Source organism: Myiozetetes cayanensis, unplaced genomic scaffold (genome assembly GCF_022539395.1).
Source record: "Myiozetetes cayanensis isolate MyiCay16 unplaced genomic scaffold, myiCay2020 scf5-8, whole genome shotgun sequence".
NCBI lineage: Eukaryota > Metazoa > Chordata > Aves > Passeriformes > Tyrannidae > Myiozetetes > Myiozetetes cayanensis.
In genome coordinates, this window is record NW_026087742.1 from 4,683,911 (window position 1) to 4,710,613 (window position 26,703).

Consider the following 26,703-nt stretch of genomic DNA (forward strand, 5'->3'; position numbering starts at 1 on the left):
CCCACTGGGCTGTTCATGGAGAGGAACTCAGAGGCATGGCCTTGTCTCAATTCATTACTTTATTAGTTTTGGCATTCTATGTATTTTTAAATATAGATTTTCCTTTTATAGCATTAAGTATTTCTGTTTTAAGGGCTTGTTGAAATGCATGTTTCCCTATCCTGCTATCTTAGACTCAGCAGCTGATCAGCACAAGCTGTAGATCAGGAACGACTTCTGACTCCTTCAAACACCAGTTAGAAAAAAAATGATTTGAGGTGTGCTGACCAAGGAGATGACTGGGGATGGTGTTTCTGTCAAATGTTGGTTCCAGCTGTTGTTGGAGAATTCAGAGTTCTGACAGTTTGAGCAGACCCCAGCAGGTAAGACTCTGGAGAAAAGAGGGACAAGAGCAGAATGAAAAGCTCTCATGCTTTCTCTTTTCTCTCTCCCAGACATTGTCTTTGTAATGCTGCTATTTAAAGATTGAGTGCCTATCCAAAGACTGAATTTAATATATATTGTTGATTCAGGTAACAACTATAAGGCTGTCCACCCATCCTTCTGGTACAAAGCAATTCATACTGTCTGAAAGGATAGGCCAGCCTGAGGTAAATGTGCTCCTGTTGTGGTGTGATAGCCTGGCCAGCCTTGACAGTGGATTCCAAGAATCACAATTTTGTGGTCTGTCAGCCAGTGAAAACATCAATCCATCAAATATTCCCCACTTGTTATACCTAGAAGACAGAACCATGGGAAGAAATGGCATTAAGAAATGAGTGTCAAGGGAAATTACCTGCTTGGATACATGCCATCTCTAGTGTGGGAGACAGAGAGCTGGGACGGTTGTACTCCTGTGGTCACAAAGATCACCAAAGTGCCACCTGTGAACACGCTTGGATCGTAGAGGTCTGACGTGGCACAGAGGACATCCTTATCCTCTTTTTCCCTCTTGCTCTCCAGCAGAGACTGTAGCTCAGAGTTTTTAAAGTTTGGGCTATTGCTTGTTTTAAATGAAGAACAGTTTATTAAACAAGGCCTGTGTTCATGCTTGAGTGGGCTCTACTAATCAGCAATATTGCTCAATAGCCAAGTTTTCCAAGGGGAGTGCTCCTGACTTCCTCACTGTGTATCTCTCCAAAAAAGTGGCACCCTGTGGGATAGGCATACTCAGGGCTGTGCAAATGCCAGTTAAACACCCAAGGCCTGCAGGCCTAATCCTGCCTTCTTGTGGCATAGGGTGGCTGTGGGAGCTCAGGTGGTATCCTCACTTCCGGGCTGAAAATGCCCAAACCAAGGCTTCTTTAATCTCAAAGGGCCCCTTGTAGTTTCTAACACAGTTAAAGATCCTTGTCCTAGTGTCTTCATTGAATTCTGGATTCATTCTTTACTCCCCCTCTCACGCTCTTTCCTGGGATCCAGTACTTTACTGTTCTCCATCTTCCCAGCCTGCAGTCCCAAGGGGTGGGAGGTTGTGTGGAGAAGGGGAGGAAGGGCACTTCCTTAGGGTGGACAGGGGAATGCAAGGTCAGAAGGAGAGAGCCTATGAAAGTTGCAAAGTGGGAGCAAAGAATGAAGTTCAAAGAAGAGGCATAGCTGGGGGAAGAAAGGGATTTTCTTTGGGCTGGGCAACTGTATCTTAAGAGATTTGAGCACCCAGAGGAACGCTGCAGAGATGGTTAGCAGTGGATTCTCAATGTCTCTTGTGACCTTGTCTCTTAAAAAGACACCAGGGACCTGTTACTGCATGGAAAAGCAATCAGATGCTTGGGGCACAGGTTTTGCTGCCCTCTCCCTGCTGTGTAGGCCTCCCATCACAGGCAGCCTCTCTGGGTGCAGAGGTGTGCCAGGAGATGCAAGGGTTGAGTGCTTCCACTGCGAGAGGATGGAAGCTCTGCCCTCTGACCAGCTCTTCTCCATCTTCCTTGGTAATGCAAAGACAGGCAGAGGAGCTGGAGGAGGTTTCTGTTAGCCAGTCAATCAATCATTTCCCAATGTTTATTATTTATCCCCCTGGCCAAACCCTCCCCTCATTCCTGCCACTCTGGGCGCTGGGAATTTTTGTGATCTCTGAGCAGCAGAGGCTGGCGGGCAGCCTGATTGATGCTGGAGCTCGTTCTCAGCCATGTGAGAGGAGAAGCATCACAAGGAGAGATCGAGTCAGAACTTTATTAGGAGAAACCTAGACACGATTGACTAAAATCACATGTTAAGGAGAACACGCGGGTCTTTTCAGGATTAAAAAATACAAATATATAAAAACTTACAAACGGAAAAAAAAATGGTGTCCCCCCCTCTGAGAGTGTAAGCATGTATGTATATATACAGGGAACTGTACCAAAGCTAACTGTGTATCAGGAGCAAGGACTCACGATGCCTTTCAGTGGCCCTAAGAGAGGGAATGGCTCAGTCCCCTCCTAAGCTGGTCCCTGGCCATTCGCTCCTGCAGTCCAGTGTTGGGGAGCCTGTTGTGGCCCGTGCCTGAAAAGGCAGCACAGGGTAAACAGCAGGGAGCAGCTTAGCTCTGTTTAGCAGATAACTTTAACAGAGGGTTGTCAGCTCTGGTAAAAGGTATCTTGAACGGGAGCTGCCTCCAGACCTCCCACACCAGCCTCACTGTACAGTGCTGGGCCCCAGGGGTTGCTCTGAGAGGTTACAGCGGTGGAAAGACCCAGCCCCTGGGTGACTTCTCATGCCAGGTGTTCTAGGGATGGAGTGATGACTTGATAACAGAGCAGGGACTTGCTGTGAGGAAAAATGACTTTTGTGCTGACTGGTTTGAGAGAGCAGCCAAGATGACGATGCGTGTGATGTGCAGGACCTGGAGAAGCCTCTTGCTCCTTGCAAAAGATGCTGAAGTGTTTTGGTAGGTTGGTGAGAAGACACAGGCCGTACCAGATAAACAGAGGATGCTTTTCTCTCAAATGGACAGCTGGCAGCACCCTTTCAGCAGCATTCAGGTTGCTTGAAAGATGAGTTTAAAAAGGGGGAACCCACTTTGTTTCCACATGATAATTCCTCTTTTTTTTGCTAGGAAGATATCTGTTCTCACAGGAGAGTCTCTCTTTCTGTTAATGGATGTCTTGCTTAGGATGGATGACTCAAGTATCTTGGGAAAATTCTCTAGTTTTCAACAACTGGTCATCTAAGTGATTTCCCTAGGGCCAGTCTGCTGCCCTGACTTGGGAATGAGGAAGGGATTCCAATGTTAGACATGAGGCAGCTGTGCCGGGGGGACCACAGATGTCCTTATTTATGGTGAAGAGTTGTTCTATACACAGTGTCAAAAAATTCAAGTAGGATTTATTGTGTAAGGTAAACTGGTGTAAAATATCTGGCCTCAGGTAGAGAAAGGGAAGGTTAGAAAGAGCCAGAACAAAGCAGATGAGAAAGTCTTTCTTTCAGAAAGCCTACTGGTGTGTTTCTGCTCCCTGCAGGTGAGAGAAGCTTCAGCTCAGTGTAATTGCCAAGCTGATGTTGCAAATGCTGAATAGACACCAAAGAAGTTGTATGATGGTTGAGGTCCATTCAGTCTGTTGAATACAGTGTTGCAGTGGATGCCCACTGGGCAGCTCAGGAGGCTGCTGGCCTGTGCTCTACCAGGCTAGGGATGGGGAGCCTCTAATCCCTGTGGGTCCCATGATGAAAATACGGCTGAGGGCTTCCCATCCCAAAACTGGTGCCTCTCTTCAGTGCCTGTATCCCAGTGACTGTCCCTGCCTCAAGGTGTGAGAGGTGCTTTCTGCAGTGTAACGATGGTGTTCGCTGGAAAGGAGCAAGAGGGTGTTAACACAGAGAGGTTAGTGGCAAGAGTTTGGCGCCCACTTTGCATAAGTTTTACTGAGAACTGAGGCTGTCCCTTCTCTTCATCCCTGCTGGAGTCAGGTCACACAGACAAATCATCCGACCTTGCCTTGCTGCTGGCACGGCTGGCCTTGCTGAACCGGCGCTTCTCATTGAAGTAGTTCTCGGGGAAGGCAGGTGCTGCGCTTTCACTGGCCACCTCTGGGCTTTCCACGTAGCTGGACTTAATGAAAGGCCCTTCACCAGCAGCATCCTCCTGGCTGTGGACCCTCTCGGTGGCGAAGTTGGCGGTGTTCTGCTGGGAGGCCACCTTGTTGCTGAAGGGGCTGATGAACTTCCCGTTGGGACTTGACAAGCACTGGTTAAAATCCGGTGGGGGAGTGTACATCTGGGCCCTTTCTACCTGTGGGGCAGACTCCAGTCTGGCGGGGGCCGTGCTGGGGCTGGGTTTGTAGGAGCGGGAGCACCTCTCCTTGGCTTTCTTCCAGCCCAAGTGGTACAGCTCGGCCAGGCTGAGGAACAGGGAGAGCACGGCCACAGCCAGCATGAAGACGATGAACACGTTCTTCTCCGTGGGACGGGACACGTAGCAGTTGACGGGGTGGGGGCAGGGTGCCCGCTGGCAGACGTACAGGGTCTCCAGGAAGATCCCATACAGGACGTACTGCCCCACAATGAAGGCCACTTCCATGGCAGTCCGGATCAAGATGCTGTAGACGTAGGTGTTCAGCAGGCTGCCCCTGAGTATGATTTTGCCTCCTGATTCATCCCAGCAAGACAGCTCAGCCTTCTCTGGCACGGAGCACTTCTGCTGGTAGTATGTGTCACCACCGTTCTTCATCTCTTGGGCCTCTATTTCTGCCTCCTTCATCTTCCTCTTCTCCTCCATGCGCACCGTGTGCATCGCGTGGCCCATGTACACCAGGCTTGGGGTGGAGACAAAGATGATCTGGAGGACCCAAAACCGGACGTGGGAGATGGGGAAAGCCTTGTCGTAGCAGACGTTCTCGCAGCCAGGCTGCTGGGTGTCACACATGAAGTCAGACTGCTCATCCCCCCAGGAGGACTCGGCTGCCGTACCCAGCACCAGCATCCGGAAGATGAAGAGCACAGTCAACCAGACTTTCCCCACCACTGTGGAGTGTTTGTGGACCTCTTCGAGGAACTCTCCCAGGAAACTCCAGTCCCCCATTTCTGCTCACCAGGAGGGGTGAGAAGTCCTGAGAATTGGACACAGCCTCTGTGGGAGCAAACAGAAGAGAGTGGTTCTAAGGAGGGTTAGGGACTACCCAGCTGATAATGAGTGGAGTGAAATGCTTTGTTTTGTGTCATTAGAAATGTTTTCATTTGACCTGAAATGAATGAGGTCTGGTTTGCTGAAAACTCTGTTTCATATCCACTGAATACAATGTGGTGTGGGGTTTGTTTGTTTTTTAATTCAGCTACTGAGACAAAAAGTGATCTTTTTTTTTTGCATAGCACAACTGCAACCCGATAAACGGGCTGCCGAAACCTTGAGGGTGAGCCAGGTGTATTCTCAGTTCAGAAAGTCCTTTCACTGTGGTCTGCACGTTGCATCCTCTGTGGACTGTGCAGTTAAAGCAGCATTCATTTGCCTGCAAACTGTGCTCTGGGGAACTCTTACTGGGCTGATCCCCTGGGAGTTGGGACTGGGGTCTACAGCCTGGGCTGAGCAGTGCCTTGGCACTCTCATGTGTTGCCTTTGTGTAATGCCTGCACCAACAGCTGGAACGTGAAGTGCTCACAGCTCTGGGCTTCATCTATGAGTTCGATGTCACCACTGAGGGAAATGCAGAGAAAACCTTTCTGTTGCCCACCCTCCCTCGTCCATAGGTTTTGCTTTGGTTTTGCAGTGTCACCAGCTGCAAGTGTTTAATTTACAATTTGCAAATGTTTTGGGGAGCGTAAAGACCTTGATGAGCTGTGTGAGTCCCATAAACATAATCATCTGCCACCCTGTTATGCCTCTCTGAGAGGGAACTGCTGCAAAACCTATATGGTTGGTCTTGCTCCTTCCTCTCTTCTGAAGTTCTCAGACAAAATTCACAGTTCAATTGATGCAGAAGAAGAAAAAAAGCCTCCTTTGAAGTGCCTGCTGAGGACCAGCAGGTCCTGAGAAGTGCTGTTGGTAGGTGGGAGGAAAGGTTTGGTGGACTGGCAGTAAGACTGCAAAGTGAAGATGCAGGAGAGCCTGCTTCAGGTTTGTTTCTGACTGACAGACTGTTTCTGGACAAGTTACTTAACCTCATGCATAAAAAGGTAGCAATGGGTTTAATCCGTCTTTTGTGGGGCTCTGTGGGAGTGCTTGAGCAATCATTTGATCCAGTTATACTCCCCATACTTACCTTCCCAGGGCACTGCAAAGCTCTCCCTTGTGTGTGAATTAAGGGCTAGGTGCTATAAAGTGTTCAGTACTACCTTGGAGATAATGTTCTCTCACAGTCACTCTTTTGGAAAATAGAATTTTAATAAGTAAATGTAAAAATAATCATCATAATGAAATATTAAAAGCACTAGTCAAGGTAAAACCCAAAGCCATAGGGACCAAATTGTTAACTCTCCTTCTTTATTGTCCCTTGTCCTGTTTTTAAGAGCCAATTATTTTTATGGTGCAAAGAATGTCTGTGGAGAGTAGACACTGTTAAAAGCTGAAAATTTACTGCAGCAATATTGTGTAGATTTTCCTGTGAGCAAAAGCTGAAGAACAGAGGAATAGACTTGGGTGAGCAACATCCCTTCCTCTGGTTGTGTGCGTGATATCATTTAATGTAGCAGCGCACACGATGATTTATGCCCCGCTTGTTCATGTTCTGTGTCCATCTGCAAGGACGGGTGGGGCAAAGATCAAAAGCTGAATCCTTAAATTCCTGGTGCTTCTCAGGGCTGCCCTGTGGAAAGGGGAGGATTGCCCAGGTAAGGAGACAGGGAGGTGGCCACTTGCTGGTCCACCGCCTGGCAGAGGCTGTGTGAGGAGAGAGAAGGGACATACCAGAAAGCAAAGGATGGGCTTTGGCTCTTTCCTGCTCTGGCAGGCACACTGCAATCATGCTGATGCAGATCCTGGTGGCTCCTTGGCATATGAAGAATGTTTCATCAGCTGCCAGCCCAGAGCTGGAGGAGCAGTAACACAGAAAATCAGCTGGTCTTTCTGGCTCCTCTTGTCTGCACTGGTGAAAACTGGTGAATGAGTGGGTCTGTCTTACCTTCTGAAATAGCTTTAGTGCAGTTACTGCATTCTGGAGAAATTAGCATATGGCTCCATTCCAGGAGCACCAGGGGATTCAATACAGGCAGATAAATCAGTGATGGGAAATATTTACAGCCTGTGGTGCTGAAATCAGTATGTTTGGTTTCCGCCTCCCCCAGAGTGCAGAAAAGGCAACAACCAGCTACCTACAGTTCAATATATAGGTGTGCCCAATCAATGTCTTTATGCTGTAACACAATTGTATGTGTGAGATATTCCTTAAGAAGACATCATGGACAGCAGTGAGTGCCCTCATTTATCCAGGTGAATTCATGTTGTTTGCAGGTGCCCCTGTTGCTCCTGCTGCTGTTAGCTGACAGTTGCCTTTTCTTGTTTCACCTTGCTGTTTTGCACAGAAACGAACCCAGTTTTTAGCACAAAAATGAATAAAAAACAGCTTTGCAAAGGCTGAGTTTTCCTTCCTGCCACAGGGATGTACAGTCACAAACTAAGCCCCTCTTCCCATCAGTTCTACTGAGTGCAGGTTGTTTGGGGTTTTACTCTGGCTTGTTTTTCTCAGGGAAGGCCACTATACCTAGGCACTTGCAAATTGTAAAAATCAGTATGTGCAGAACACAAAGTAAAGCAAACGCAAGCGCAGGAGGAGTCCAGAAACAAAAACTGTTAATGAATGCCAGAAGAACAGTAGTTCACCTGTCTCATGCATGCACAGAATTTTTTAGGAGGCTGTAAATCAGAAGGATCCAAGGCTGACAGTCATGAGGCTTAGGCTAGACAACAGGGACATTTCCTCTGTCCTCCCCTGCACAGACTGTCTAAAGGAGGGGCTGCCCAAAGATGCCTCCTGATCATCCTGCTACAGCCCCACAGAGAGCTGAGGAGGCTGCTGCGAGGGGGTAGGTGGCCACAGGAGAATGGGTTTTGGAAACCAAGAGAAGGAGGTTTCTTCCTAGAGCTGTGTTTTTGGCTTAGATATTTGATAGTTATTGCTGAGCTATTCTTGGAGTGCCAGACCAAGGGGATTCTAGAGCATCTATCTCTCTGTTGCCAGCAAGAAAAGAAGGATTGTTGTCACCCTCCTGACAGCTTTTCCTGGCTGTGCAGAGCTGCCCCTGACCCAGCCTTTCTCCTCAGGGCTTTACTATTCTTGGGAATTTTCCATATAGCTCTCTTTCCTCATTCCCAGACTACTGTTGCCCTCACATGCTTTGACCTCTCGGTGTCTGAGCATCTGCAGCCTTTTATATTCCTAGTTTGGGCTCGTTTGGGCAAATCTGGTCTCACTCTGGTGTGACTTGGCAAAAAATACCTCTGGGTATCTTTGTGGGGTCTCAGCACCTAATAGAAGAGAGTCTTGACAGCAGGGTCATGCATATTCATGTACAGTTGTGGGCTGTGCCACTGCCCTGCCATGCTTCTGGCTGACAGCGTCCTGCTGGATCAACACAGGAGCTGTCTCAGTCATGGGATCTTGGCATGGGAAACGCGTGTGTGACAGAGACCAGTGCAGCTTGGCACAAAGCCAGCTTAATCATCACCTGGAATGCTATTAAAGCTGGGGAAAACTGAGTATCACACCACAGGCCAAGCCTGAAGTCTGTTCAGCTCCGGGCTGCCTTGTGATTGCCAAATTCCATGATAAAAATACCCCAGTGGGGACAGCACCTGCTGGTACGCCAGGCTGGCTCACCAGCCACTGGCTGCTCTCTGCCATTCCTTTTTTGCACCACGTTTATCTGTGGGAAGAGAAGTGTCCGTTGCCCCCTAAGCAGTTTTTCCCATTCTCTTGGTGATGCCACATGCTCTGAAGGACAGGCAAGCACTTCACATCGCTGCTGCTTGCTCCAACCAGCACACTTATTCTGGTTGGAACTAGCCAGGGCTGGATGAAAAGCTAGGAGATTCACACCAGAGAGCCAGGAGGGCTGTCCCTGTGCAATCATCTTTATACGAGTTTATTTCCCCAAGGGTTGTTAGGAAGAAAGTTTCCTCCTCTTTAGAAGACAGGCAAGACTATCAGTGGTGATATAAATAGCTGAGCTTGACACTTCATGCTAGCTTTTCCCACAAGGAAGGTGACAGGAGGTCGCCATCTCTGCAGGATGTTTCTAAAATAAAGTGGAGAGTCTGATTATAACACTATTTCTGCTCTGCCTCGCTGGGCTCACCTCTTCCCCTTGGCAGGTCCCAGGGGCACGTGGAGAGGCTCTCTGAGGAAGGCTCCTTTGTGTGAGGCAAGCACAGTTCCCAGGGAGGGGGCAAGTATCGAATTCAAAGCCATTGTATTTCTGCCCAATCTCTCTGTGTGATTTGCTCAGTCGGATACAAATGCATGTCTCTGATGGGTACTGAGATTTCCCAACACTCTGGAGGGCTGGGGCCCTGGGTATTTTAAGAGGCTCACACTCCGGACACGCAGCTGTGTGTGGAGACCCTGCAGCAAGTGCATCCCCTCCAAGATGCCAAATGGGGAGGCAGCCGTCCCCTTTGGGTACTGGGCATGTGAGCAGTGACAGCCCTTTGCAGTGGAGCATCCAGGCCAGCTGTGGCATGCTCAGTGCCTACCAACTGCTTGTGGCTTTCCCTCCTCCAGCTATGTTGTCTCCTAGCAGGTCCAGGCCAGCACATGGCACAATGGATGTCCACCCTGAGGACATCCGCTTCACCTGTCAGGCTGAAGCCATACATGAGTGGAGCCCTCACTACAAAACTGTCCTCTCACACCTGTAGGCACTTAGGAAGGACCCTTTCAGCTCTGAACTGGAGGTTGGTTAATGCTACTTCAGTTAAGGATCTCCAGCCCCCTGTCAGCAATAGTCCAGCCTCACAGCACCCCATGCAGTGAAGATGGTGTCCTCTCTATCTTGCAGATGGTGATCACTGCAACAGAAAGACAAACTGCTTTTTTGAGGTCACTGTGTTAGAGACAGTCTGGGGACAGAGCTCAGGAGTTGTCACTTACAAAATTGTGACCTTTTTTTCTGTGCAGCACTGCCTCTTAAACCTCGTGACAACAACACAATGCTGCTTCTACAGCACATCTGCTTCTACAGACCACAGCCCTTCTCTCCTGTCCTGTGCCCCAGGACAACACTGTCTTGGTTACCTGAAAGAAAACCCTCTCATGCTGCTCCTCTATAGCAGGCACCCCAGGCAGAACCAGGGGCTTTTTGTTCTGGTTTGCTGGTTTTGTGGGGGTTGGTTTTGGTACTTTTTGAATAGGCAAATATCTTGTTATTACTGGCAGAGCCCACAGCCGTGGTCAGTGCCCAAAAACAAAGTAGCAGCCTTTTCAATGTACGTATACAGTGTTCCTTCGTTACCAGGACCTGGTCAGGAAGCATTTGGGGGACAAAGTGGCTTACAGCATTAAAATATGAATAAAGTTAGAAATGCACTGTCCAGTATGGTGTGATGCTTTGAATTCCAGAGGCTTTTCATAGTTTTGTAACACAAATTGATGCTAAAGCCCACATGAACAGGTATCTTTTTGTTCACTGTTTACTGACATTGGCTCCTTCATACGGGTGTACAGTAGGCAAGCAATGACTTATTAGGCATTTTTGTCCAAGTACCATCCCTCTGGCTTCATATATTCATGCATGTGCTTATCACAAGTGTCTGCCTGAAATAGGCCAGTTCTTTGGCCAAATTTGATCTGCACATGAATCTGGACTAAGTAGTTCTGTACCTATTTATGCTTTTTTTAAAGAAAAAGAAACCCAAACACGTCTGGATAGGTTCCTTTCTAGTTCCTTGGGTTCAAAGTCCTGTGCTCAACCAGTATCAGGGAGAGTGACTTTGACCCCAGTGTTTGAATCTCACTGGAGAGGAACAGCTCTATGTTAACAGCTCCTGTCCTAGAAGACAGACATCCAGTGTTGCTTATCTTTCTGCTCCTCCCAAGTTCGCTGTAATTTCTGGGAGGGTCACACTGGTATCCAGACCACTGGCCCTACTTGTAGCTGCATGCAGACAGCTTGTTACTCCCTGACGAGGTGTGCTTTGCCCCTCCTCTCCAAATGTGGAAAATCTCAGAGTTCACAAAAAAGAGAGTGGGTGAGAAGATAAGGGAGTTGAATGACCTGTCACCTCCTCCACACACACAACCCTGACGCACACAGGGGCACAGACACAGGGAAGTCACTCAGCACCTTCACGTGTGTACATCAGGGATGTGTTACACACACAGATGGTAATAATATGTAGAATATTTTCATCTCAAGTGGTGGTGGAAGCTGCAGGCTCGCAATCAGTTGAATTTTTATTGGTTGTCTATCCAGGACATCTAATGCTATTCCCCTCCTGTGCTTTCATATATCCAAATATTAGGGCCAAGCTCTGCCTGATGTAATCACAGGAGACCAAGAACAGAAAAGACCTTGAACTCAGTTGAGTCAAGCTGAGAAATGAATCTATCCCACTGTCTTTGAAAAGCCTGCATCAAACAGTTACATGATAGTGGTATCCAGGCTTACACTGAGCATGCAGAGAGCACCTTCTGATTCTCTTGGGATTCTCTCTCTTTGCCTTAGAGAAATGTGGGTCCTTAGAGACCCCAACAAATATGACAAAACTGGACTTGGGACAAGCTGAATGTGCTTTTTGCTAGAAAAATACCTCATAAATTCTGTCTCTGATGTAAATGCTGCAAACTTGGTGCTCTTTCCAGTGTCTTTATCTTTGCAGAGAGAAGCAAACCTATATGAATTTGCAGATCATGCTAAATTGGGCAGGCTAAACCAGGCTAAATATAGGTGAGGGGACAGCCAAACAGGGCATAGGGAGCTCTGGAGAACAGAAACATGCTCAGAAATTCGGGGGCTGCTGTAGTAAAGCTGTTCCTGAGCTCTGCTGAGAGGAGCTGATCTCAAGCACTGTTTAGTCAGTGGATGCAAGGAGACATGCAGTGAAACCTGCCCATGTGAATTTAGGCTGGTTCAGAGACTGCGTGAGACACAACTTGTTATAGTGTTGAAATAAAACAGACTGGAGAGGGAGTGGGAGAAGGAGAGAGCTCTCATTCAGACTTTTCCCATCCTTTCTTTCTTCCTCTCACTCCAGTGAGAGACTCTGTCTATCAGTTCTCCATTGCTCTCCTACAGTCAAGCTTCCTTCCCCCCCCGGAGAGCCTTGCCCCAGCTTTTTGGCAGTTTTGACCAGTTAACTCTCTACAGCACCCAAGTTGCCAAACCTTTCAGTCCTAGAAAGGGGAAATTTTCAGTGACTATCCATCTTCCACTTATTACTACCTTGTCAAATCTCATTTCTTCCTTCTTTCCAAAAATCTGTAGGATTCTTTTCACACTCCGGCCTCACTACTGTATTTAATTTCACGTTCAGGGTGAAGTCTCGCTCTTGAGAGTGGATTATTTTTTGTACTCAGTGTATACACATATATATATATGCACACACAAATACACACAACCTTTGAAACTAACTACTATTAAATTGGCAAAGCCCAGCAGTAGGGAGTTAGGAAATGCAGGGTTACTGTTCTCAGTAATCTAAATTCAATCTCTTTGTGCCTGTGCCTCTTAGCTACGAGTCTTTAACCACATCCTCACATTGTCACCTCATTCTTTGCACAGGATGCTTGTCTTGTTCTGTGCCAGCCTGACTGGGGCTTTCTTGAACAGCAGCTATTCAATGTTTTGTTTTCTCCTCATTGTTCAGTGGGTGGCCTGTGCCTCATTTACTGTACATTATTCAAGTCCAGTTCTAAAGACAGAATTATTAGTTTCCTCATGGGTTTTCCTATGGCTTTCAGCACAACAGTATCTGATTGCTTCACAAATATAAATCTACTTATTTTCATTACCACCCAGAGGTGAGGAGATGGTATTAGATCTACTTTACAGCTGAGGAACTAAGGCAGTGAGAGATTAAGATAAAAACTGTTCATTAGTTTTGGAAGCTGTTTGGTGATATTGCTAATCTGTTTTTTCTTTCCAATGTACTTGGCACTATATAATGTGTATTCAAAGCAGAGCTCTGTCTGGTTTATGCTGCAGTGGGAGAGTTTATCACTTCCACCAGTTGCACTACATCTAGAAGTCAGATATCCAGAAGACAAGAGAAACCACTGAGGGCACATTTGTGTAGTTTAAGTGATTTGACCCATCGTGACAGAGGAAATTGGAGTAAGAAACAAGAATTAACCCCAGTCCTCTTGGAGCTTTATCTGATTTATCAGAGTTAACTTTATCTGATTATAAACTGGAGACAGTTTTTCTCCCATCCCACTATTCCCTCCCTTCTTCAGCAGACATCTGAATGCATCTGGAGACCCTGGACTCTGCAGCAATCACCCTTGCCAGCCTGCTTCGCTTTCTGAGCTCCCCTCTGCCTTGACCAAAGCATCCCTCAGCTTTTCTGCTTCTAAGGGAGAGGAGTTTCATGTGGAAATTCTCAGCCATTCTCAGGGCATGTCCATAGTAACATAGAAAATGAAGAAGGATGGAAATGTAAGTGTAAAACCCTTAGTTCTTACGTTAAAACCCCCTGACCGCCCTTTGAAGACACACTAGAGAGACATAAAAGCATGGATCTCTCTGCTCATTATGTGCTGTGTGGCATGAATATTTCTTTGTTTCAGGGAAGAGTTGAGTATTGTCCATGGAGATCTCTGAGTTTCTTATCGATAGCTGTAAAATTGATCCCCCCCCGCCCTTCATGAATTCTTAGCCCAAAGACTGAAGAACCTCTGATGCCTCCTGGGAACTATTTCTAATTTTAAGCCTCTGTGCTCGTGCCTCCTGCGACAGCACCCGATGTGTGGAGCAGCCTCCGAAATGTGCTCCCTAATGACCAGCTCTAGTGCTGAATTACTCATTCCTTCTCGTCTATTTTCAATGCTGAAAGATAAGTCAGAAAACGGGCAAATGTTCGGAATGCGTGAAATGTGTCTGAAGGTCAAAAAGAGAAGAAGGGCTAAGGTATGAAGTCCTGTATTTTCTGTCAGGGTTTACATTTTTAATGCCCATGATACTAAAATATTTTGATACCATATGCTGTTGAGTGGAAAAAAACCAACAACCCCAAATAGTTATAGTAACAGGAATACTTAACATAGTTCCCAAGCGACCGGCAGCCTGATGAGTATTTTAAACCCTGAAGCCTCAAGAATTCTCCTAAACTACTGTTCTACTCCCAAGGAAAGGGGGAACAAAGTTAGAAATGTGTGCTCTTCTCAGTGTAGATTTTGAAAAATACCAGGAAACGCAGAATTTTTTAGCTTGTGAGGCTTCTGAATAACTGTTTAACCCACTCCTAGCTGCACACACATATGCACACATATGTTACATGCATTAAGTTCTTTAAACAGAGGATCACATAGGCAGCAGCAGGGAAAAACTCTCACACACTGCTTCACCAAGGAATTTTGATGGGTTTATTAGCACAGAAAAAGAGTTCAACGCTTAAGGCTCATGCAGCCTGTGACTTTTTTAGCTGGGGTTTGTCCAGAAAAGCTACTTATATAGTCCTCTAAAGATTTTTTACAGTACTTCAGGGACAGAGGCACTGCCTCAGTTTACCTGAGGTGTTAAAACCAGAGTGCCACAAAGCTCATTATACATGACAAACGGGCAGTCAAACGACCCTTTAGGAAATCAAAGGAGCCACCACAACCAGAAGTGGCAATTAGCAGGCAACCTTTACACTAAATGAGGTTGCTTCTTTCCAGGTGGGTGTATGGGGGTACCATATTTTCAAGCTGGGCTTATTCTTTGAAATCTTCGGTGGCAACGCCAGCAGTGTTAAATCATGGAAAGGTCACTGAATAATTACTCCAAGTACAAAAAGGGGGAAAAAAGTTAGGAAGGCAAATAAAAAGAAGCAGCAGCTGCTAGTGTGGGAGAGGACATTTGTCCCTTTAGGTCTGCATGCCTCTTTGCTGAGGCTGCCATGGGCAGTGTCGGGATGGAGAAGAAAGGCATTCCCTCGCGGCGCGCGCAGTACGGGTGGCTGGGAGATACGAGCAAGCCACTTCTCTGTATTTGAGTTACATTCCCAGACTCCATGTCACAGACCAGCCAGGACACAGCATTCTCAAGCAAAAGAAACGGCAATATTTTGCCACCATCCTGCGCTCTCCAGAATACAGGCGGTTCACGCAGACACTTGATAAAGTGTTTATACCCTGAGAGCCTCTCTTAGGTAAGAGTTCCCTTCACCACTGTCCCCCGAGCAGCTTGACAGCATGCTGAAATGGGATTGACAGAAACTTCAATTTACCTGAGGGTATTTGGGGCTCTTATCCTGTTTTCCTATACATTGAAATCTACTGGTATCCATGTTCATCAGAGGGAAGTTACTCATCATTTCTGTAGCTTCCTCTGGCAAAAACCACTTAATTTTTAAAATATCCCAAATCCAGCTACTAGTGGGAATGTTTTGAAGAGAAAATTAAAGAAAAAATAAGTTTCTTAAGTTATTTTTGGCCATCCTTCTTTTCCTGCCTCTCCAAATCCATTTCTTATTCTGTTTTCCCCTTGAATTTAATAACTTTATGTGCTACGGACACTTCTGCAGTTCTATTATTTCCCCCTCCTGGTCACTTACCTGATTCCCAGTATCTTGTCTTCAGCCTCCTCTCCTTGCTTTAGCACTTTTCCTTTTTGTAGTTAAGTTGGGCTCCTTGTTCTTCTCAGTTGCTTCGTTTTATTCCTTTAATGTGGTTCTCTCTCTCTCTTCCTCTCTTTTTCTCCACCCCCTTTCTGTGTCACTTTCTGTCTTCCCCACTGCCTCTCTGCCTTTCCCCCTCTTCTTTCTTCACCTACTTTTCTCGTCTCTCCCACCCCCTCCAGCTTAATCTTTCTATTTTCAAACCTGCTTTCCTGTTGTTTTTCCTTTAAAGACCATGGATCTCATTCCTCCCTCTCCATTCTCAGCCTCTCCCCGTGCCACCCTCCCCATGCCGACAGGATGCATTTGCTGCCGGCTTCGCACAGTCCCTTCCAGTTGCTGCTACTACTGGTCCTTCACACATCCTCCCACAGATAACATACTATGGTCTAAGCCTTCCCTAAACAAAAAGAGACAGGGTTGCCCCACAGTTACACCAGCCAGACCCTGAAAAGCTTTTTCCATGCAATATATTGACGAAGGACATTTTTCTGGCTCGTTAAAGCTTAATCTGGAAAAAAAGCAGAGTTCGTGTAGAGCAGGGTCTTCCACCTCTTCAAAGAACACAGAACTTGCTCTTCTGGCTCGGACCAGGGGCCAAGCACAGCTGCAGCCATGTCCCAAAGGGCACCAAATGCTCCCCAGGGGGGTTTTACATGTCCCCTTACTGATAAATAGAGAATAACCTGCCTGTCAAGAGCGGAGTGTTTTGGCAACACCACCCCACCACCATCTCCCTGCACACACACAGTCAGATGCACAAGCATTTGGGCCTTTCTTAAAACTGCTTTTGACATATCAAGTGTCTGAAGGTCTTGTATTTCATGTATATGTGAAGCTGAACATCTGATTCCTGCAGATCGGGAATGCCCCAGCGAGGAGGGAGAATCAGAGATGCCTTGTGGCTTTGATAAAGGCTGGTCTCAAAGAACTAGTGGCAGGAGAGTGAGGTTTGCACAGAAACTCTGCTAATCTGAGACCTGGCTTGCTGCAAACAAGCTTTGGCAGGTATCCCTCCAGGAATCCTTCCTGGGCTGGGTATCTCCCACCCAGAACGTAACTGCCCAGTGGTCCCTATGCCTTAGAGAATGCAGATCATTACACAATAGCAGTCCAGGGACTAAAACACAGTGCTGGCAACTCTTTCTAATCTAATACTTTTTCTTCCAATGATTTAGTTCCCCCTTTAGTCACAAGATTGAAAGCCAGTCTACCCAGGGACAGTGCTGTGCAGAGGCTATCTCTGGAGGCATGTCCTATGTGGACACTCAATCTGAAGTTAAGAGGGCAACTCTTTTCCAAGAGGGCTTAATCCTCACTGATGGTTAGTGCAGGATGCAGGACATACAGTGCACAGCAAATATCCACAGCAGCTCAGTAACCTCCTGGTACATATCTAATTTTATTGAAAGGCCTTCTGTGAAACTGGAAATGTTTCTGGAGCTGTTTCTCCCTCTCCTGCCTAGCAGTATTATATCTGTGATGGAATTTCATGGGAAGGAGAATATCACTTTATTCTTTTTTCTTTCTGGAGTAATTTCCATGAAACATTATTATGTAAAGTCATGTTGATTTTATGCCAGTGAAATTGTCAAGGACTTCATCATAGATTTGTCCAAAAAAAGGTGTTAATAATACAGGTCTAGCTCACAGATGGCTTTGGGATAAGCTAGGGATAAGGCTTGTCAAGTGTTTCTCACATGCTATAGAGAGACAAGTCCTGTGAGAGAGCTGTCTGAAATGCATTCCCTCCCTGTGTGGCTGACACTTCGCTGTACACTGGGGGTGATCAGGTCTGATTCTCCCTGCTCACTCCTTTGTGTTTCCTGTCCCAGTACTGTTCCTGAATGGCACACAGAGGTAATCTCTGAAGCCAGCAGGCACAGTCTAGTTCTGCTGAGTGAATGAGGGAGGGAGAAGGTTTCTATCCAACACATGCACCATGCACATGTAGCTCTTACGAGCTCTTTTTGTTTTGGTGCTGCTGGTAACTGCTTGGGTTTTGATGCAGCATAGAAGAAGGCAAAAACCAGGAAGGTGATGTTGTACGGATACCTCAGTGTGTCATCCCTTCTCTACTGCACTCTCTTCAAGTGAAAATAGAGGTGTCATGTCCGGCTCCTCAGCTGAAGAAATAGCTGTTTTTCCCACTGTTAAGACAGGAAGAAGGATTTTTCCTCCCCTCCCCAAGAGCCTGCTATGCAAAACTTGCATGACTTGAGTAAGGAGAGCAAGTGGAAGAGAATGCTCCCCCAGACAGTGGGAATGAGGAGAACAGCTGACAGCTTGCCATGTGCAGCTTGTGGATCTCAGCAGTTTGTGGTGCTGTGGAATGGGTTTTGAAGGAAAGGAGAAATAAAAGCAGGAGGTAAAGGGAAAAAATGACGATGTGTACCATCTTTTGATCAAAGGTAAAGAGGTTTCTTGGATTAAGATTCCTGATCTCGGTAGAAGAAACATAGCAGACCTTATCTAGCTGGAGTTTGGTGAGCCATATGATATGGTGTCCCAGAAGAAGCAAATTAGCAGAGAAGCTCCAGCTGTAGAAGACAGGGATTAATAGAGAAAGCCTCAGGTGGGTAAGAGACTGACAGAATTGAGACACCACTTCCCTCATAGGTTGAAGGGAAATTATCTGTGAGGCTGCTTAAAGATTGCTCTTAGGACTGATCTTTTTTTAATATTTCTGTTAATTACCTTGGCACAGAAAGCAGAAATGCGAATGAAATCTGCTGATGAAACAAAGCTGGGAGGTATCATCAGGGCAGAGGTGGATTCCAGCACTAGGAGAGCTCTTTGTGACTGGAATGATCGAGATGAGGTTAAATGAGAGACTGCAAAGTCACACACCAGGAACTTGTTGCTTGAAGAGTAACAGGAGTGTTTCTTAGCAGAGAGATCTTCCCCAAGATGGGGAAAGTCTCGGGTGAAGGTCAACAAAGGAGGAGGAACCAGAGATGCTACGTGGGGGTGAAAAAGGCAAGTGAGCTTTGAGGACGTGGCAGTATTTCCAGTTGGAGCGAGTGAGATTAATGCCAGGGGCTTTACATCCAAGAGAGTGTGAGACTTCTCTGCTCACCCACACTCAAGAGGGATGTTCAGCCTGGAGCAGGTGCAAAGAAAGGCAGTGAGGTGATCAGGGGGACCGAGGGTGTCTCTTGTCTGAGAGTGTGTTTACTTATCAGTCACAGAAGTGACTGCAGAGAGACATTCGAGCTGATTTGAAAATAGATGTGGCACCAGTTTGAGTTTTTCAGCATTAATTATTTTGCACTGAACTTCATGCTACTGCAGCTACACAAAGTAATTAAACCACGGTGTGATGTGCCTGCAGGGTGAATACTATAAGGGAGCTTAGTTACTTAGTCTGGCAGAACAAAGGTTAAGAGAGGAGAGATTTGCTGCCTATAAATACTTCTAGGAATTGGGGGTTGGGAAAGTAAGTGCTAGGGAGAGAGGAGAGCTGCATAAGCTAAAGGACAATGTGGCACAAGAATAAATAGATATAAATTGGCCATGAATGAATTTAGGTTGGAAATCAGAAGGTTTCTAAGCAACAGAGCAGGGAAGGAGGTGCTGGAACAGCATTCTAGTAGCACAAGTTAGGGTGGAAACCTAATGAGATTTAGGACAGAGCTTAGTAAGTTTAGAAAAGGCCATTTGTTTTGTATTTGCCTGTTATTCAAAGGGATTGAACCTGATAAGCCAAGAGGTCCCTTTTTCACTCTATTTCCTGTACTTGCCTTATTGCCTTATCAGAGCTGCACCCTTGCATGCAAAAGCCAGGTAAATCCTGAACAGAGCTTATGTGATGAGTTTTTCGGCATTGATCCCATGGATATTGAAGGAGGATTCATTCTGTGTCAGAGACTTAAACAAACAAAAAGCAAGCCAAGACAATGCATGGAGAAGGTCTGCAAATATGCAGTAGTACAGATGAGAGCTCACATATGAAAGAGCTTCTTCATATAAAACAGATGTTCTCAGAGCACCTGGCTTTGCTGGAAGGCCGTTTCAAATGCAGGTATGTGCTCTCCTGAGATGTGAGAACTTTAAGAGATTGTCTGAAGGGAAAATGCATCGTATATTCCTGCCATTACCAAGGACTCTGTGCTTGGGGAGGATATCAAATTTACCGCACTGGGAAATTTCAGAAAAAAACACCACCCAACAGTGGTTGAGTTTGTCTCTGGCCACAGCACTGCACTTACTGTGATCCTTCATAGTGTTCCATGCTGGACAGGCACCTCTAATACCTCCTGTAAAGCACCAGTGGATGGTGATGGTGCCTTCCTGGTGAAACATTTATCTAAAATCCCCATGCATGGGTATGATTGAAAGAGAAGGCAGGAGAGGGAAGCTCTCTGTCATACATTAGACCTCTGGAGACAGTTTGAAGGCATCCTCCAGCAGGAGGCAAATTCCCAAGGACAGGCTGGGCCCAAGGGAACAGGAGTAGCATGTAATGGAGGGTCCCCAAATGAGGAGAACAGTTTCATAATCACAGTTCCTTATTTAGTAAAAAATACCAGATTATTCCAGTATAGATGGATGTTTTACCCTTCCCACCCCAGAGTACCATACCAGCATAGAATGAGAAAAGAAGAATAGCAAGGCTTGAAATGTCATTATGTATTGGTCTCATTTGCCAGTAAAGTTTTCAGCAAGAAAAACTGGAAGAGGTTTTAATCTCACTGAGGAGACATTACCATCTATCCTGAAGTAAATGCTTAGTTGTCAACTTTGTGTTACCGGAAAAAAAGCATGGTACCCTCACAGCTACTGCTTCCACTTTGCAAACAATAATGTAATTACAGCTCCTATAAACACTCTCCTTGCTTTACAGGTGGAGGAACCAAACCATGCAGAGTGTAAAGGATTTGCCTGAAGGATCAGCAAGTCATTCTAAAGCAAGGAGTCCTCATCTACCTATTCACCAGACATTCGTCTTGTCCTGTGAACTTCCATCTAGATGAGTTGCTGCTTTACAAAAATAGATGTGTCTATACAAATATACATACATATGTTTCCCAAAGTAAGAAGACAAGAAAGGTAAGACCTTTACCTCCTTTTGCTGAGTCTGCACAGGTTGAGAGAGAGGAACAGGTAAAGCTGACTGAAGGGTCAGCTTTAGCACAGCGCTTTGGTCTTGCTAGAGCCCACCTCTGTGTCAGTGTTGGGCTCCCAGAAGAGATCCGTGGCTGAGGGAGGACACTCTGGACAGGGCAAGCAAACCCCAGTCAGCTCCCAGGAGTTCAGCCTCCTACTGTGGTCTGACACTGGCTCACTGGCTGGAGATCCCCTCGAGCCTGGAGGACTGATGCTGGGTGAGACCAGCTCCTGAGCTGTTCCTGACATGCACTGGCAGCTGTCTGCCTGCTACTCTTTTAAAGGGTCTTCGTGGATCAGGATAAAAATGTGACCTTACGCAGGCGGCATTGTAAGCACAACTTGGCTCAGGTTCAGCTCTTCCTCTGGCTCCCAGCTACTCTATTTTTATTGAAGGAATTTTGAGGCTATCAGAAAGGAAGTCAAATTGTTTTAGGAAAACAATAGAAAAGCAACTTGAAGTTTATTAGCTTCCTGCTCAGGGCCTGGGACCAACTTGTCAAACTTATTAGAGCGATGGCGGGACTATTTATTTAAAAGGGCCAGCGACAAGACTCACAATTTCATTCCGGTTTAGGCCTTGGTTAAAACAAAGGAAAGGCATAAAATAATATCTGAAGGGAGCAGATGGCTAACTGGTAAATGGTGCGAATAAGGTTGGCCTGTGAGACACTGGTGGTGTTCACCAGTGCCAGTGGCTTTTGTGGGATTATATTATCGACTGAATGCCCGGGCTTGCGTTCATAGGCCAGTCCCATCACCCCAAATTCCTTACTATGGCTCAAATTTTCAGATGGAAGCCTCACACCTAAGAAAACAAATTTGGCAGGAAAAGGTTTTGGGTTTAGAGCTACTGAAAGGAGCAACACAATGTGGCAGGTCTGCAAAAGAGCCAGGAATAGAGCCCAGGTGTCCCTGATCCTGTTGGACTGCTGGAGCCCCCCGACTGCAACAAATATTTATATCCTTCAGAAGCAGCTGCAGTCTGCTTCCCCATCCAGCCACCCCGAAGTAGCAGCACCATTAAGTCATTGAATACATGCTGGCATGTGGCTGATGAGAAGAATGGACAGCCAAACCATCAGACTCACGAGCAGAAAGTGTGTGTGCTGCCCAAGCCCTTCTAAGGAGATTCATCGTTTGCAAGGAAACAAGAAGAGAATAAAACAGGTAACCAAGAAGCACTTACAAACTCTGCTTAATGCAAAGCCATATCCATTTTTCAGAGGGCTCTGTGCTGACTGAGTGTTTAACCTGCTTTCAGGGAGGACAGAGGAGGAACTCACCTCTACTTTCAAGGGTGCAGTAGTAAGTCTCTAGGAAGTCAGGTGCTGAGAGGTACTGAGCCAGAAGAGCTATGCACACAAGCTTTGAAAGCTCAGTAACTGCTTTTCAGATGAAAGGAAGAAGAGCCCACCTCAAAAATTCTCTTCCTTCTTCTCCTCATTAGCTTAATTAAAAGTGGGAAGGCAAAGCTGCTATTTTCTCTGAGGCCTGGAGGCAATAATACATCTTGTATTGGCAAGTGACAGATGATCTTGGTTTATGTGTTCCTTTTAATTTACCTGGGTTAGATGTTTATAAAAGAGTCAAAGTGAGTGCATGATCTCTGCAAGGGCCTAAGAAACTGGGTCTTAAACTTGGTAATTTTAATGTTAATGCAACAGTCTTCCGCTCATTTAAGGCATTCTTGCATCTTTTAGAGGGTTTTTGTAATTTCTGTCCCTGTGAGATATTGCCTTGGTAAACAAATCAGCCAAAGAAGTGCACTGAGCAGTGCAGCATCCCTAGTTCATTACAGTTGGTAGGTGTTTACTTAATTTTAAGTACATCCTTGAGTTGCACTGATTTCAGTGGGATTTAATAGCCTGCAAGTTAAGCACCCTCCATTGCCAGGTGGCTTTGCTGGGGGAATTCCAAGGCAGACAGCAGCTAGTCAATATACTTCTCAGTGGCCTCTGCTGTAAGAGATGGCATGTGCAAATCACATGATGGTGATTTCTGGCAACAGAAAATAATTTATTTTCACTTATTTGGGGTCTGTGTCGTCCGGACTGGTATCACTTAATTCGTGCTTTGATCTAGTTAGTAGTGTTTGAACCCCGAATGTGTGCTGTGAGAGTCTTTTTGTCAGTCACTCAGGACTGTTGGACTCTCAGCAGTGCCTGAGGCTGAGATCCTGCAAAGACTTGGCCATGTGAGTAACTCGATTTAGTTACGGCTTCGGGCCACTCGTGTACGTACAGTCCTTCTGTCTACAAGTGTCATAGACTGGAAAATGTTGTAGATTGCTGAAACTCCTGTTGTGGTTTTTTTTTTTTTTTTTTTTTCTTACCAGGAGCCAATATGATTTCTCAGAAACTTCTGGAATGACAGAGGGTACTAGCCCACTGGACACATGGATGCTGGGGGACTTCTCACCCCAGAAGGCTGTGACGTGTAACTGTGTGGTGCCAGTGTTGGCACTGAGTTCCTGGGGTGTGGGGTTTAAGAAGCTGTGCTGTTGCAAGATCTCCCAGCTCTAAATCTTGAGGCTTTAGGAAAGGGCTGCTTAAACAATATTGCCAGGGTGGAAAGAATCACAGGCATATATGTCTCTTCATAAAGCAAGCTGAGGAGCAGAAGGACCTAAGCCTGCTCTATACATTCTCTGCAGGGTGAAGAGAAATCAGGACCTGAATCTACCCTGAAGGCCAAGGTCTCTAGAGCTTTCCCTGGAAGTCAGCTTCGAAGGAAGGAACAGTTAAAAGGATTTGAGGAAAGAGAGACATGTGCCTGAACGGTGGTGAGTGAAACTGAAAAGGAAACAGCCTGAGTTATGGGAGGATTCTCAGATGGTGCTTATTGCTCCCAGCCAGCCTGTTCTCTTTTGTGATAGCCTGAAAGAATTTCAAAGCATGACCTCCTGCGTAAAATTAAGAACTTGATTAGTTGCAAAAATCTATGAGTAATGGTTCTCCCCACCAATTTTGTGATGTGTGCTGGCTGGATTCTGAAGCCTTCTGTAAGAAAATTACAGCAAAGGGAGGGGGGCAGGAGGACACTGCTGGCCCAAGCAGATTAGAAGGGTGCATTTTGTTTTAGAAGACCAAATATCCATGTGTGTACAAGAGCTCACAAACTAGCTTAACTGCCAGCAATGCTGTGGTGCACAGCATGCAGGGAAGGTACCTTGGAAGCGGCTTCCCTTTCCAGAGTGTGCCATGAGGTGACCAGTGTGAGGGAAGCAGGCAGCCCTGCTCCCTCGTGCTGCACCTTTTGTGTGGCTGCATGATGGGAAACCACCTCACCTCACAGGGATGCATCAGGCACCCATCCTTGTCAGCCTGGTGTCCTGAGGGTTTACTAGAGGAAAGCTTGGAAGAGGAATGTATCCAGTTTTGTTTTCTGAAAGGGCGAAGGATTTGGTCAATTCTATTCTCCTTAATTGTTTTTATGGACACCTGGGTTTCCTGGTAAAACACTGTTTGGCTTTCAACAGCCCCCACTGCCCAGAAGAGGTGACAGGCTGCAGAGGAAACAGGTGTGAGTGTTAGTCACCTACAGCCACAAGGCAAGGAAATGAGGGCCCTGCCTCCTCCGTGCAGCCAAGCAGTGAGCCAGGCTGGCTCTCCAGGTGGCCACAAGCAATGCTCATGTTTAAAGCTACAGGGAGTGGGGAGGAGGTTAGGAAATTCCCTGAGCACTGAAGTCCTGCCTAACGTAGAGCTTTCCCCACTGAGCATCCCATTTAATTTAATTTAAATTCTCTCCCCTTGGTGCTCACATGTAGTGCAATGCACTCTGCTCTGCTCCTGATTGCTGACTGCTCCATATAAATCCAGGCACTCCATCCTCACTGCATCCTTTGCATGCTGTAGCTTCTTATTTTTAATGCTAAGTGGAGGCAAAGATGAAGCATGACCATGTTAGGGAGAGGCACACAGAATTGCTACCTGTACCGAGATGTTTCGTTCGTGGGTTGCTGTTTTTGTCATGTCTCTTTGAGATGTGATCGACAGAGGTTCGATGATTGACAGATGGTTGGTGATTGGTTGGGGGTTTGTGATTGGCAGATGATATCAAGTGGGCCTGCAATGTGTTAAGCTCTCTATTAGCTCATGCAGGAGTCTGGTGGTAAAATCTGATAATTTCGTGGTGTCAGACAGCATTGTGTTTGTTTGCTGATGTTTATGGTTTTCCTTAAAATGGTGGAAAAGGAAGAGAGATTTAAACTTGATTGAAGCAAGCTGAAATATAAATTAGAAGCCATACATTCGTTGGTTTTGGATTGAACCTTGCAGTTCTGTGCTCAAAATACAGAGTTTGGCTTCTTGGTGAGAAAAATGAAATTTAGTTTCCTTAAAAACTACTTCTCGCCCCAACTGGGATATGAAGAAATAGCTATTTACATAATAAGCAATTTTTTTCCTGGTTGGGGGTGATGGGTTTCAGCTTTCTGTGTGAGTGAGACACAGAGATGCCTCAGCAATGCACATCAGTAGAATAGATGGTTTTTGCATGTGATACCCATGTGGTATGATCTGGGGGCTTCCTATAATTACCCTATGCCTGTTGAAGGGGAACAGTAAATTGGTTGTTTCAGACCCAGAAGAACCCAAGACTGACTTTTTGACAATGAACTCAGTATTTAGGAGTGTTGTCACCGAACCAGAGACACTACAGGACGTGCCCACTGAAAGAGCACTTCAGAACACGAACCACAGTGGTTGAAAGCCATGCAAGATTGCTCACAAGAAGCAGAGGACAGGGAAATGGGAATCCTTGATGTTGTCTGCTTTTCCCACACTCTTTCCCCACTTTCCTCTCAGGCCAGCTTTGTGAAGAAGCACATTTCCCCCTCAGGGAAAGTAACAATTTAACACAGCAGGGAAGAAAGAGGTTTTGTGATGTGCTGCATGAAATGATGCAGTATCGCTCGGTCAACATCTGGTAAAACGTTCTTTAACAGCCTCATCTTCCTGTATCAGCTTTTCTAACATCAATAATTTTATTGGTAATAATCAGTAGGGTCTGAAATTTGTTGGAAGAGGATGGATGGCTGCATTTGGGGAGAGAATCTAAAGGGCTTTGAAGAATGCTGATAGAAAAAATGCTGAGGCAACATCACGATTACTGAGCTGAGAAATCTGCACTGATGTGCAGTTCCCAGATTGTTTGGAAAACATGGGAAAAGCTGCCTTGAGAGTATTTGCTGGTGCTTTAATGTCATAAGATTCCCCAAGTGCCACAACGTAGGGTAAATCTAACCCTGGCTTAAACATTCCTCCTTAAGTTCCTGTGTCTGCCCATGCTGGTGACATGAGGTGTTTTCTTTTGCACTCCCTACAGCCCTATCCCAAATACCTTTGAGAGAAGTTCTTCTCCTGTTCCCATGTGGTAACTCTGAACAAATCCAAGCCAGTCTTCCAGTCAAACTCTTTCCAATCCAGGTCACGCAACTTTCCTTCCACCTGCCCAAACCTTTTCATTTTTCCTGCTCTGATCAGAACTTTGTTTGTCCTTGCATTAGAAGAGACACCTTGATAAATCACTTCATATAGTAAAAAAAAAATCATTATTTTCACCCCAAAAAGTGGACCCATGTGGAAACTTCAGCACAGGAATGACATAAGATTGTCTTTCAGCTACCAAAGGGATGTGAAATAGCTGCCTGCAGCTGTGTAAGCAAATAGAGCAGCATTACATGAATCCATGCAGAGGTCAGTGGTGACCTGTGGAGTGGTTTCTGACCTGCTTTGTGATTGCCAGAGATCTCCAAAGATGAAAACTTTCTGCTTCCCTCAGTCTCCTGCTGTGACCTCCTGTCCAAGTTGCCAGACTCAACTGGTGATGGTCAGAAATGTCCTGCAGCATTTCCAGCCGTGGGAACAGGTGGTGACACAGTCAGTGTGGTTAATATGGAGAAATTAATTCTGGACTGGGCTGTAAGATGCAGTGAAGGAGAATAGAGA

At 46.1% G+C, this 26,703-nt stretch overlaps 1 protein-coding gene across 3 annotated transcripts; it reads right to left on the reverse strand.

The window, feature by feature from the left end:
- Positions 1–2,170: 2,170 nt before the first annotated feature.
- On the reverse strand, positions 2,171–20,936 carry GJA5 (gap junction protein alpha 5). 3 transcript variants are annotated; one of them, XM_050333808.1, is made up of 2 exons: positions 20,706–20,936; positions 2,171–5,023 (listed from the first exon to the last, which is right to left on the reverse strand). In XM_050333808.1, the coding sequence occupies exon 2, from the start codon at positions 4,973–4,975 to the stop codon at positions 3,866–3,868; it is 1,110 nt and encodes a 369-aa protein (XP_050189765.1). In that variant the 5' UTR covers positions 4,976–5,023; positions 20,706–20,936; the 3' UTR covers positions 2,171–3,865. The 3 variants fall into 3 exon arrangements, with proteins under 3 accessions (XP_050189765.1, XP_050189766.1, XP_050189767.1); XM_050333809.1 differs by having other exon boundaries at positions 20,804–20,904; XM_050333810.1 differs by lacking the exon at positions 20,706–20,936 and adding an exon at positions 15,578–15,666.
- Between the last annotated feature and the right edge of the window lie 5,767 nt (positions 20,937–26,703).